Below are 13,853 nucleotides of genomic sequence, written 5' to 3'. Positions count from 1 at the left end.
TAAACATTGGTGCTGAGCATGATCCCTGGGACAGGTCTTGAATGTGGAATTGTTAGGTAGCAGGTTGTGCAAATATACAACCTAATAGGATTGTGCCAAATTATTTTCAAAAGTGACTGTATCAACTCACACTCTTACTGGTCATGTGTAAGAAATGTCATTGGCCCACAGCCTTTCCAGTATTTGCTATTGTCCGACTTCTTAAAGTTTGCCTGTCATATGGGCATAAAATGATTTCTGACTGTGGTCTTGATCTGTATCTCCCTAATAATTAATGAGAACAAGAATCTTTTCATGTGTATATATATTGGCCCATCAACAACACTGACTCTTCTGAGCCATGAACAGCATATACCTTTATGTATTTAGTTCTTCTTCTGTCTTTCAGTTGTATTTTATAGTATTGTGTTGTACACATTTTTCATTAGAGTTGTTCCTTGTATTCCATATTTTGTTCTGTTGTCAAATCGGATATTGGTTTGATTTCTTCTGGATTGGTTTCTTACTTTTTATTGCTGTATTGTATACGTATGGAAAGGTACAAATATCACAAGTTACAGCTTGATGAATTTTCACTGGATTCACCTATTTAACCTAGACCCAGATCAATGAAATGCAGCTTCGCCAGCACCCCAAGACCCCCTGTGTTCTCTTCCATTTATTCCCACTCCCACTCCCACCTTCCAACCAGCAGCCTCTGTCCCAACTAGATTCATTTTGCTTGTTTGGTACTGTATAAAAATGGATCCACACAAAATGTAGAGTTTTGTGTCTTGCTACTCTTTGAGCAAGAGCTCAAAACAGTATTTATGAGGCATTTTACCCCATTACTGCCTGTAATTGTGGACAGTTCATTCCATCATGTGACTCTATCAGAATTTGTCCTGTTGTCAGGGAGCATTGGGACAGGTCCCAGTTTGGAACAGTTACACATAGTGCTGCTCACTGCAACCTCTGCTTCCCAGGTTCAAGCAATTCTCTTGCTTTAACCTCCTGAAGATGTCTTTTGATAGACAAATGCATTGATTTCTCTTGGATATATTCCTGGGAGTGGAATTGCTGGACCATGGAGTAGTTGTATGTTTGACTTCATTAGGGAATATTAGTCAGTTTTTCAAAAGAATTTTAACATTTAACACTCCCACCACCAGTATATGACAGCTCCACTTGTGTCACATTCTTTGCCAACACTTGATGTTGTCAATCCCTTGCCTTTTAGCCATTCAGATGGGTATGAAATGGTATTTGCCTATGCCTTTAATTTGCGTTTTTCTGATTACTAAAGAGGCTGAGAACATTTTCACATGTTTCTTGGCCATTTGGATTTCTTCTTTACTATAGCTCAAGGCTTTTTGACAATCTTATAACTGAGTTTTCTTTTATTTATTAACTTGTAGTTGTTCTTAATTGTTCTGGATATTTCTTTGTTAGATATTTGTGTTGTAAATATTTCCCTGGTCTGTGAATATTTTTTAAACTTGCTTTTGATGAGCAAGAGTTTTAAATCTTAAAAAAGTCCAAGTTATACATTTTTTCTTTTATACTTGGTGCTATTTTTGCTCTATTTAAAAAATTTTTGCCTATCCTAAGGTCCTGTTTTCTTCAAAATATCTAATTTTAGCTTTCATAAAGCTAAAATTAATGTAATATCATACAGTTTAATTTGGGGGGTTTGGTGTGAGGTAGAGATCAAAGTTCATTTTTTTTCCATATGAGATCCAGCACCATTTATTGAAAAGACTTTTATTTTCTCATTAATGGCATTGATGCCTTTGTTGAAAATCAAGTAAATATAATATGAGTCTATTTTGGGATTTTCTATTCTGTGTCATTGATCTCTTTAGCTATATTTATTTATCTGTAGGCCATCACCACACTATCTTAATGTGGCATTGAAATCTGGTAGTATAAATCCTTCAACATTATTGTTCTTCAAGATGATCTTGGAATTACTAGATCTGTTGGTATTCTGTATAAAATTTCAAGTCGGGTTGTCACTGGAAAATCCCAAACTACTTGTTGATTAAACAACATACTTGTAGATAAGACATAGGCTTAAGTAGAAATTTCAAGAGAAATTTAAAAATCTTTCATTGACCTAAATGAAAATGAAAATACAACTATCAAAATTTGTGGAGTACAGCAAAAGCAGTGCTTAAAGGAGAACTTATGGCATTGACTACATATATTAGAAAAGAAGAAATACCTAAAATCAATGATCTAAGTCTCCACTTTAGTGAACTAGAAATTAAATTCAATGTAAGCAGAAGAAAAGAAATAATAAGAATTAGAGCAGAAACCAATGAAATGAAAACAAGAAAACAATAGCAAAAAGCAATAAAACCAAAAGATGGTTTTTTGAAAAGATTAATAAAATCCATAAACTTCTAGCCAGGCTAAGGAAAAAACAGAGAAGACAGAAATTGCTCATATCCAAAATGATAGAGGGCCCATTAGACTTCATATAGAACTCATGGACATTAAAGGGGTAATAAAGGCATATGACGAACAACTCTGTGCCTGCAAATTTGGTATCCTATATGAAATGGACCAATTCCTTGGAAGACACAATCTGCCAAAACTCACACAAAAAGAGACAATTTGAATAGACCTAAATCTATTAAAGAAATTGAATCAATAATGAATAACAGAAAGCACCAGGCTCAGATAGGTTCACTGGTAAATTTTACTAAACATTTAAGGAATAAATTATACCACTTCTCTACAGTCTCTTCCAGAAGATAAAAGCAGAGGAATATGTTTTAATTTATTCTGTGAGGCCAGCATTAACATAATACGAAAACTAGACAAATACATTGCAAGAAAAGAAAACTACAGAGTCATCTCTCTCATGAACATAAATGCAAAAGTCTTCAATAAAATACTAGCAGATCAGACTGGGTGCAGTGGCTTGCACCTATAATCCCAGCATTTTGGGAGGCCGAGGCAGGTGCCATCCAGAGTGGGAAAACTAGGGGCTGGAGGACACACAGCCCTTGGAAGGCTCCCAGGCAGGACGTGAGTCTGGAGCACAGGGCTCTGATGAGATCTGGCGCAGACTAATTCTAGCATCTGTTCAACGTCCTGGTTCTGTCTGGACTGGCTGCTTGGTTCTTGCTTGCATTGCTTTTTTTTTTTTTTTTAATCCTTTTGAGAGGGAGTCTTGCTCTGTCGCCTAGGCTGGAGTGCAAACTGATTTGTTTCTGTTTGTGCACACACACACACTCTCAGACACACCTGTGTATATACTCAGCTGGTCATAGTGTCTCTCAGTTGTCACATTCTCCATGAAGTGTTGCTGACTGTGTGCAGGGAGAAATCATTGTTCTGTGCTTCCATAGCCCCCTTCCCAATCGTGAACATGAGCTTGTCCCACCAGGTCACATCCATTATAATTGCAGGTGCATCTGTCTCTCCAGTTTGACTCTGGACAGTCTCTTATTATCGGCATAATATCAGCACCCAGAGTTGTGTCTGGCACTTAGTAGGAGCTCAGAAATGCTTGGGGAGGGAGGAATGCAGGGAAGGCAAGGGTTTCAAAACTGTGGTTTTGTCTTCTTATTAACAAACTGTATTTTTATCCACTTATTTCTCAGTTAAAGGAATTTGCACATCACGGAGGCTAAGACCACTTATCCACAGTGATGTGACGCCCCATCATCTCAGCATTAGTGTCCAGTGGACGCTAAGTTCCTTCTGTGAATCCATAAGAGGCGTGGGCAGGCAGCAGAAAAACGCCCAAAGGTACTCAATTGCACGTGAGGCCACATTTCTCAAACAAAATTATTCTGTAGGCTTCTGGTGCTGGCTTCACCTTGGGCTGACCACAGATGGGTGCTGTGGGGAAAGGAGATGACGCCAGGAGAACATATATCTTTCAACCTGAAATCATGGGACTCCACAGAACATCACCTGACATTATCTCAGCCAGAGTGAAGCAAGCCACAGGGCAGGGACACTTCAGGAGAACTGCAGAGTCAATGGCCGAGGTGCCAAGGGGTCTCTCATCGCAAAAGCCAGAGAAGATTCCAGATCAAAGCAAGGGAACATGTCTAAGGAGTAGGCAAAATTGGTCAATTAGGGTAAATTAGACTTTTATAAATTTGGTGATATGCTCCTCTAGAATTTGTCAGATCCAAGGGGTGATTTTGAAAGAACTGTGGTTTCAGACTATAAATGAATGTGACAGTCTTTAAGACAGAAATAATATTATAGCATGCTAATGTGGCAGGATCACAACGGACCTTCCTTCCAAGAGGGAGAACTTGGGATTTGACTGGGAATTTTAAAAAGGAGCAATAATGCAGTAGGAGAGAGTAGGAGAGTAGGAAACACAAAAAAATGTCTTTGTGTCTGGGGGTGGTGGGGGGGTTAGGAGTATTGATCTGTGAGAGCAAAGGAGAGCCACGTGAGACAGACCTGGAGGTTGGGAAAGTGCACAGATTTTCCCATGTTTTATGATGCACTCAAATACACAGAGCAAAGTTTTCTACAGATGCCTTTATTGACATTTTACCAAAGATCAAGAAAATGCCATTTACCCATATCCAGGAATGTTATTTTTTAACTCTCCCCATACATTCCATGAGTCCCTGCCTCCTGCTTGTCCTCCCACCAAAGGCCTCTTGTCATGGTGATGGAAGAAGGCAGAAAATAGGAGATGGTTGGAGAAAAGACCAATGTCATCGAGGAGGGAAACAAAAGACAATCTGGATATGTAATCAGCAGATTTAGAATTAAAACAGGATTAGAAAATTCTCTCTCTCTGAAAAAGAGGACAGTTTAATGGGGGTGTGGAATTGGCAGGGAGAGTTTGTACCATGACTGGAGACTCTGGAGCAGACACATACACAGCTTTTGGGAGATGAAGACTTTTCCTGGGAAGGACACGTTCACTTCTAGTAAAACGAAGCACAGGCCATTTCCATGTAATATTTGGGACGGTAGCTGAATCTGGTGCCTACATGCACAAAACAAGACAGTATCTGGCCCCAACCATAGGGCTGAACCTCGCCTCTGGCATGTGGTGCAAGTCAACACCTGAATGAGTGCATCATTAAAAGAACCTTGTGTCCTAAACAGCCCAGGCTCTGGAGACACAGGGAGGCCAATGGCTTAAATTCCTAGGGTTATGGGCTTATTTAGGAAGTTTGCATTTCAGCAACCCAGTCAAGAGACTGCAAGACAAGGCAGTGGCTAAAAATATTTGGATCATCAACCAAACATTTTAGAGGGAATTCTGTTGACTTTTGTTAAGAGAAACGAAGGCTTTCTGTGGAACATATGGCTATGGAGAGGAAAAAGGGAGTAACTTTTTGCCCTTTTCCTAAGCCACACAGAGCCCCGTGAGCGTTCATTGCTGCAGTGCCTCATGCGCGTTCAGAGTATCTCAGTGCAGTGATTTTTGTGCAGAAATTTCTTTGAATAATATTAGTTATCAACTATATAAACATTGTTGGCTTATCAGAATCCTGAATTTGTGGGGAAGACGTTTAAGACCCCAATCTTGTACCCTACGTGTGTATCCTCCTAACTGGAGCCCCCAGGTCTCAGGGAGAAGTCCCCAGAGGCCGGGAGGGTGTCACTGTTGCCATCAGGGCTCAAATACTGAAATTTAGGAACACATAAAGAATTCCTGTGAAAGAGAAGGAACGGAGCTAGGAAGATAGGGCCATTTGAGGAACATCAGTGTTGTCTAAGTACCTATTTGTGTGAACCAGCTCGCAGAAAGTGAGCGTTTCTGGTAGTCTTCAAAGAAGAAACGGGTGCTAATTTATAAGCAGTTGAAGCCAGGTGACCAGAACTTTAGGGCGTGCGGCCTTGCCTGAGGAGCAGGAGTGGCCAAAATCAGCATAAAATGTGCAAAGCGGGCTGTCATGTAATAATACCCTGCATAGGCAGAGAGGCCTTTGGTCAGCTCCTCAAGTCCTCCTAGACTTACGCTTGGTGCGCACCAGCCTCTGCCGCCAGCTGTGGCCCTGAACTTTGGACTCTTCTCTGGCCTAGCCCGCCCTTGGCTGGGGTGCTCGGGCCTGGCCCTAGCGGCGGGGCCGTCCAGGGTGGACTGAGTCTCCAGGACTCGGGGACCACCAGGCTCACCATGCAATGAAACTGTTTCTGGAGTTTTCCTGTCCCTGCTTTCCCTCCCGAGTCCCGGGCCAGGCTGCGTCCAGTGGGCACCGAGGACGCCCAGAATTGTTGGTAATCTGGGCGTAGGCCAGGCATGGGCTTGGAGGTCACCGGGTCCAGCAGAGGCAGCGGCCTCTGTGCCACGCACGCACACACACCTCTCTTCCGTGTGTCCACATACACACGTCTGTGCACACACCTGCTCTCCATACATGCACAGCCCCACACACAGTCGGCCCTTTATGTGCACAGACACTCGTGCACACAAGCGGCCCCTTCCCTCCGTGCATACAGGCGCGCACACAGCTGGCTGTCTCTCCTTTGTGAGAGGGAGCTCAAGCACACACCCGGCCCCGCTATTCGCACACACACTCCTGGACACACTAGTCCGTGCTCCCCCCTACACACATGCACACAGCCGGCACTCTCTGCTCCCTGCACACACATCCTGACACACCCGGCCCCCCACCTGCTGCCCCATGTGCACACACACTAGTGCACACACCAGTCCCCGCCCCCTCACATGCACACACACTAGTGCGCACACTACTCGCTCCCCTACGTGCACACACCAGTCGCCGCTCCCCCACGTGCACACACACTCGTGCACATAGCCGACCCCGCTCCCCCATGTGCACACACACTCTTGCACACAGCCGGCCACCTCTCTCTCCAGACACACCGTCACAGACGCGCACAAACGCGGCCCCTTGACCTCCGAGCGCACGCCGCGCGCGCTCACTGCCTGTCCCGGCGCAGGCCCCGGTTCCATCTCCGCACGCGCACGCGCACACGCGGACACGCGCACACGGCCCCTCCCCGCCCTCCCAGGGCGCGCAGCACTGGCGGGAGGAGCGGGAGACCGAGGAGCTGCAGAAGAGGAGGAGGAGGGCGCCGAAGGCGCGAAAAGGCGCGCAGGCGCGCTGCGGGGCCCGCCGCCGCCCACGTCACCGCGCCGCGCGCACGTCACGCCGGCCCGACGCTCGGCCAGGGTGAGCCCCGCGTCCCGGCGCCGCTCGGCCCAGGGCAGGGACCCCGCCACGGCCGGGACCGCCCGGCCCGGCCCCCGCCCGCGCCTCCCTGCGCCGCCCCGCGCCCCGCACCGCGCCCTTTCCGCGTCCCCGCCCGCGCGGCCGGACCGGGCAGCCAGGTGCGGGCGGGCAGGGGATGCCGCGGGAGCCGCGGGCGGGGGCCGGGGGTGCGGGCGGGACCCCCGGCCACCCCATCCTGTGCCCCGGCCGCGTGTAGGCGCCGCGCGGTCCCGACCCGCGGTCTCCCGCGCCCTCCCGCGCCCCGCGCGCTCCTGTGCCTCGGGGACCCCGCGCGCTCGGCGCTGGTGGGGGCTCCCCAGGTGACCGCGGGGCGGGGGTCCCGGGCCTGGCCCTCCTGGCCGACAGCAGCGCCCGCGCCCCGCGCCGGAGGTGGGGCCAGGGCCAGGGTCGGCCGGAGCGCGCAGGGCGGGGGAGGGGATGCCGCCCCACGGCGGCCCGCGGGGACCCGGTTCCGGCGCGCGCGGGAGGCGCCTCGTGCGGAGGCGGCCCGAGGCCTAGTGACAGGCGCGCGGCGCGGACCCCGGAAGCCCACCTGTCAGAGTTACCGGTCAGCCAGGCGGGCGCCGCCGGGGTCTGGGGTGGACGCCGCGAGCCTGCACTTTGCGCCGGGACCCTGGGGCTGCGCCCAGGTGGGTGGTGGGGTCCCCCCTGCAGCGGCGGGAGGGAGGCGCTGCGCCCTGGCTGCCGGGGCTCAGCCCCACCCTCGGCCGCTGGGCGGGCCGTCGGGGACCTGGGGGTCGTGGTGGTGACCCTGCGGGCCCGCGGGCCACTTTTGCGCAGGGGGCATTTCCGTCTGACGAGGCGACTTAAAATCCTGAGTGTGGGAGTCGGTTTGGCCAGCTCCGCTCTCAGGATGGAGGGTGCCTTTGGGAAGGAAGGTCCACGTTTCCTTTGAGATGTGTTATTTTTTCAACTTCTTTTTTCATTCTTACTTATTTATTGTTTTTCCTTCCTTTTTTTTTTTTTTACCAGAAAAATCATTTTTCTTCTCTGGGAAGGTGAACATTTGTAGCATTTATTTCCCGGATCTGGTAACATGGCAAAAGATGTAAGTATGTTTGCTTCATGCTGCACACGAATGTTTGCCTCGCACTAAATTCTTTGTAGTTTTCTGCCTTTATTTCAGAATGACAACGCATAAGCTACAGTAGTGTTTATTTTCAGACTTTTAAAGCATCTGAAGCGGGATGAAGGTGAAAGATGGAAGGATCTGATCTCTGAAACTGCGCTCACCACCCCCAAGTTGTGGCCTTGGATACCACACTGTGCAGTTGGGTGGTGATGGGGTGGTGCCTTCTGACTTTCTCCTTATCTTTACCGACTGTGTTAATTGCTAATTTTGAATAAACTCCTTATTAAATTGAGGTGGAGGGTGTTGCAGCACCGCAGCGAATCCTCCATTTCTTGGGGGCTTCCACATAAGATCCTGGACGGGGGCCAGGCTTAGGTCTCAGACTGTAGCCACCTGCTGGCACCTGTCTTTCTATAGAGGAAGTTAATTCCACTTGGGTGGACCAAGAGCTAAGCAATTGTTTTGGCCACTTTTTTTTCTCAGAAGGATGAGATTTGGTGGTTTATGAAATCTGGTAAGAAATGCTACTTAGCCTGCTTAGTATTTGTCATGAAACTATAGAATATTTTGAATAATTTTTTAAATTTGTGTGGGGATCGAGGCTTTTAAGGCCAGAAATGTACTCTATTTTATTGGCGTGTGGTTCTTTACCATGCTTGGTAATGCTGGTCACTGAAGCAAGCTGGATTCCTTAGTGTTTCCCATCACGCATTGCTCTGTAACTGTGAGTGAAAGGGGTTGTTGATACAGCTGTAGCGAAAATGCATCCGGAGTGTGGAACCCTCTCCATCGACGCAGAGGTTTCAGTGGTCCCTGTGAGTCCTTGTGGGGCGTCTGCCCTCCCTGACCTGTGACCACTTACGTCACACGGTGTCCCTGGCTTCAAGCACTGGGATGTGCTTTAGAGAGGGCATATGAGCACACAGGTGGACCCAATGTGGGTTTTTGAAGTCATATCTGGGTGTGCTGCGAGGCTACTTTTATCCTATCCACCGTGCTTGTCCGTACCATGCCCTGACCTCATGCGTGCATGCACTCAGAATGCCAGATGTGGCCATGTGCTCAGCGCGCAGCCGTGTTCATTACGTCTCCTCACAGTGAGGAGCTGGGCCCAGGGCCTCGGTTAGAGCACGCTTCTGGTGTTGTGTGGTTTCCTGTGTGGTTTCCTCAAATGGTTCTCAAACACGCTTTGATACATAATGGGTGGTGTCACCGGGGCCCTCATTCATTCCCCCTTGATTTCATTGGCACTGTATGTGAACAGCATGTAGTGTGAGGCTGGGGGTCGGGGGCATACAGAAAGGTGATCCGACTCTGCGGGACTCCAAATGCTCTATCCAGTTTTGGCATTTGAGACGCGGCATTTGTCAGGGGCTGCATAGGCACAGGGCCTGGGGGCTTACCTTGCGCTCAGGGGTTATGATCTGAGTTGGGGGCTGGCGCTGGGAGGAGAATAGGATTCTACAGCTGGTGAGGCCTTCCCTGCTCAAAGTCTGGGAGTGGTCAGGAGTGCTGGGTCTGGCTGGAAAGGGAGATTGTGGACAAGTCAAGGAATTTGATGTTTTCTCTAGCTCTTTTTCTTTTGAGACAGAGTCTTGCGCTGTCTCCCAAGCTGGAGTGCAGTGGCGCGATCTTGGCCCACTGCAGCCTCTGCCTCCTGGATTTAAGCAATCCTCTCGTCTCAGCCTCCCAGGAAGCTAGGATTACAGGCGTGTGCCACCATGCCTGGCAAATTTTTTTGTGTTATTAGTAGAGATGGGGTTTCACCACGTTGGTCAGGCTGGTCTTGAACTCCTGACCTCAACAATCCACCCACCTTACAGGCGTGAGCCACAGTGCCCAGCCTAGCTAACTCTTTTAAGTAGAGGTGTGACATTTGAGTTTTGAAAAGATAATGTTGGCAGCTTTTGCAGAAGGGAACATAGATCACCAGTTAGGGTTTTTTTTTTTTTTTTTTTTTTTTTGAGACAGTTTTGCTCTTGTTGCCCAGGCTAGAGTGCAGTGGCGTGACCTCGGCTCACTGTGACCTTAGCCTCCCGGGTTCAAGCGATTCTCCTCCTCTGCCTCCCAAATAGCTGGGATTACAGGTGCACCACCACATCCAGCTAATTTTTTGTTAGTAGACATTGGGTTTCACCATGTTGGCCAGGCTGGTCTTGAACCCCTGACCACAGGTGATCCGCCCACCTCAGACTCCCAAAGTGCTGGGATTGCAGGCATGAGCCACTGTGTCCAGCCCACCAGTTAGGTTTTTAAAGCACTGGTACTGCAGTAAAACCATAGGTATGTGCCAAAAGCCCTTATTCGAGGGGAAAGCTGTGCCACTCCAGCTTCTCAGAGCCCTGGGGCCTCTGTAGAGGGCCATGAGGTGCCACAGGATGCAGGGAGCTGGAACTAGTCCCTGGTAGTCACCATGGAGGAGAAGAAACAAGGACACCCAAGACCTGAGACTGGAAAGTTCTGGAGAGAACACAAGAGAAAAACAACTCGGGAGCTTCCAACCTCAAGTAGGGCACAGGGAGACAAGCAGGTGGGAAAAGGCCACAAATGGCTCCATGTGAGTTAGGGGCAGAAAGAAGAGGATGAAGTCAGTCCTCTGGGGGTGTCATCTTTGAACAGCAGTTGAGAGGCAGTGAGTGTGAAGGTCTGTATGGCAAGGAGCTACACAGAAGGGAGGAGAGAGGTACTCAGAGTTTGCAGAGTGGGTAGGAAATGACTGAGGAGTGGTGAGGAGAGTGATCAGTGATGGTACAGTAGGTGCAGAGTGAGTGGTGGTGGACTTGATGGAGAGTGAGTGTGGTGGTGCTGGAGTGGGTGGAGAGTGAGTGAGTGGTGATGGTGTAGGTGAAGAGTGAGTGGTGATGGTGTTGTAGGTGAAGAGTGAGTAGTGATGGTGTTGTAGGTGGAGAGTGAGTGGTGATGGTAGATTGGATGGAGAGTGAGTGTGGTAGACTGGAGGAGAGTGAGTGGTGATGGTGTTGTGGGTGGAGAGAGAGTGATGGTGATGGCGGAATGGGTGGTGAGTGAGTGGTGATGGTGTTGTGACTAGAGAGTGAGTGGTGATGGTGGTAGGTTGGGGGAGAGAGAGTGTGGTGGTGGTGGAGTGGGTGGAGAGTGAGTGGTGATGGTGGAGTGTGTGGAGAGTGAGTGGTGATGGTGTTGTAGGTGGAGAGTGAGTGGTGATGGTGGTAGACTGGGGGAGAATAAGTGGTGATGATGGTGGAGTGGGTGGAGTGGAGAGTGAGTGGTGATTGTAGATTGGAGGGAGAGTGAGTCGTGATGGAGTTGGTAGAGAGTGAGTGTGATTATGGTGGTGTGGGTGGAGAGTGAGTGTTGGTAGTGTTGTGAGTGGATAGAGTGGTGATGGTGTTGTAGGTGGAGAGTGAGTGGTGATGGTGGAGCTGGTAGAGAGTGAGTGTGGTGATGGTATTGTGGGTGGAGAGTGAGTGGCGGTGCTGGAGTGGGTGATATAGGGTCACAGGAGGAGGAAACAGCCTGGAAGGTGGCTGCCTTTGATGTTCCTTGAGCGGGCCCAGCTGGAGAAATGGTGAGAAGGATTAGGTTTCTGCTCTCTTGCTCAGGGACTTGTTTTTTATTTTATTTTATTTATTTGAATTAAAATGGTAAATTCTAATGGAATATTTCTCTTTATACTCTGTTGAGTGGGAGAATGTGGAGAACAGGAGTCAGCTGTCAGATGGCCACCTGGCTGGCGCCGGGAACCTGAGGCCTGGTCTTGCCCAGCAGGAGTGCTGGCATAGCTTGGGCCACTTACAGAAATTTATTATCAAGATTATGGGCTGCCCTTGGCAATCTGGGGAGGATTTCCTTGCTGTGGGGACTGTCTGTTTCCATGCCTGGCCCACCCAGTCTGTGATAGCCTCAGGTGCAGTCCTGTCTTAAGTTTGGAGACACTCGGGGAGGTCCATACAGACTTTGAGTTTTTGAACTGCCCTTGAAATGTCTCAGGCCCTCCCCCTCAGGGCCCAGAGAGGCTGTCCTCCCGTTCCTGAGCAGGGTGGCTGTGACCCGCGGATCTGTGGGGTCACATGGCAGGTAATGGTGGTGCTCAGAACCGTCTTCAGATTTAGTCTTGGAAGACACTTTGGCGCCTCCTGTAGAGTCGGATAGGCCCTTGTCACGAGTCACTGCAGCTGCAGGGCCTCAAGTTGTTCTAGAGCTGGGCTGGCAGGGCCCTTGGCTGAGGGAGTATAGCCTGGCACTGGCATCTTGGCCTGCAGCCAAGTTTCCTGTCTGCCCAGGCAGCACGACCCTTGGGATCAGGCAGAGCTGTGCCTCTCCCCTCTTGACCTTGGAAGATCCTGCCCTCACACACGATTGTCCAGTGTCGTGAAGGTTTGTAAGTGGGAAGGCGAGCAGATAATGAATTCATCAGACATTACAGGGATGCTTTTGCTGTAAGACATTGGGGTGTAGCCAGTGTGGGGCTGTTTCTGGGGTCCTGTTTGTCTCTCCAAGCTCCTCCTGCTTTTGGTAAAGATGCAGAGAATCTGAACTTGGGTTGGGCGGGGACTCGGGCCTGGTCAGCTGCCTGTGCAGAGAAGGTGGCTGTGGACATCACTGCCCAGCATTCACTTGCCTTGGTTGTGAAAGCCGTTCTGTGGTGCCTGTTTGTGTCCTGTGAGTTTATGGAGAAATCCTGAAATTGAGAGCTGGGGACCAAAGAGAACTGTGTGCCTCTCACCATGGAGGCTTTTGAGCGATGCTGTCATGAGGCCCTGCTAATGTCAAGAGGGGACCAATGAGCTCCTCGAAGGGTCTACCACCAGGTGTCCTTTTACAGACTTGGACGATGAAGTTCAGGCCTGAAGAGGTGGACCTGATGCAGCAACAAACTGCTGTTTCCTTCAGTGTTTGAAGAAGTGAGTTCTGGGAACAGGATTCAGCAACTCAGGCCTTGTTTTGTCCTCATAAAGAAACAACTTTACATTTGAGGTTAAGAAGGTTGTCAGTTTAGCCCCCTCAGGTTTAAGTATTGAAGAAATCTGTGATGACATGCTTGTTTTTACAACAGTCTTTTCATATTTCAGGATTTTTTTTCCTACATAGGATGAGGTTAGATTAATTCTGAAGAGGTATTAAAAATTAGAAAATTATAGGTTAATTAAAAGTTTTGCCCCTGCCGGTTGCGGTGGCTCACGCCTGTAATCCAGGAGGTGGGCAGATCATCTGAGGTCAGGAGTTCAAGACCAGTCTGGCCAACGTGGCAAAACCCTGTCTCTACTAAACATATAAAAATTAGCCAGGCGTGGTGGTAGGCGCCTGTAATCCCAGCTACTCGGGAGTCTGAGAAGGAGAATTACTTGAACCCGGGAGGCGGAGGTTGCAGTGAGCCGAGATGACACCACCATTGCACTCCAGCCTGGGCAACAAGAGCAAGACTTCATCTCAAAAAAAAACAAAAGTTTTGCCCCTAAAACGTGCTTTGAAAGAGGTATTATAGGAACATCTGGTATAAAATTCGAAAGATAAAAAGAATATCTTTTTTTTTTTTTTTTGAGACGGAGTCTCGCTCTGTAGCCCAGGCTGGAGTGCAGTGGCCGGATCTCAGCTCACTGCAAGCTCCGCCTCCCGGGTTC

At 49.0% G+C, this 13,853-nt stretch overlaps 1 protein-coding gene across 4 annotated transcripts in view; it reads left to right on the top strand.

Moving 5' to 3' along the window:
- Nucleotides 1-7,047: 7,047 nt before the first annotated feature.
- The window catches only part of LOC105485246 (transcription factor Dp-1), a 65,369-nt gene continuing 58,563 nt past the window's right edge, over nucleotides 7,048-13,853 (top strand). The window contains exons 1-2 of one of the 4 annotated variants that reach the window (XM_011747482.2): nucleotides 7,048-7,121; nucleotides 8,154-8,229. In XM_011747482.2, coding sequence (XP_011745784.1) covers nucleotides 8,218-8,229 — 12 coding nt within the window. In that variant the 5' untranslated portion in view covers nucleotides 7,048-7,121; nucleotides 8,154-8,217. The other 3 variants (XM_071080977.1, XM_071080976.1, XM_011747481.3) reach the window with 3 other exon arrangements.

The sequence above is a fragment of the Macaca nemestrina genome, chromosome 16 (assembly GCF_043159975.1).
Source record: "Macaca nemestrina isolate mMacNem1 chromosome 16, mMacNem.hap1, whole genome shotgun sequence".
Classification (NCBI taxonomy): Eukaryota; Metazoa; Chordata; class Mammalia; order Primates; family Cercopithecidae; genus Macaca; species Macaca nemestrina.
The sequence above is the reverse complement of the archived record's forward strand: the minus strand, read 5'-3'. Positions and strand labels throughout refer to the sequence as shown.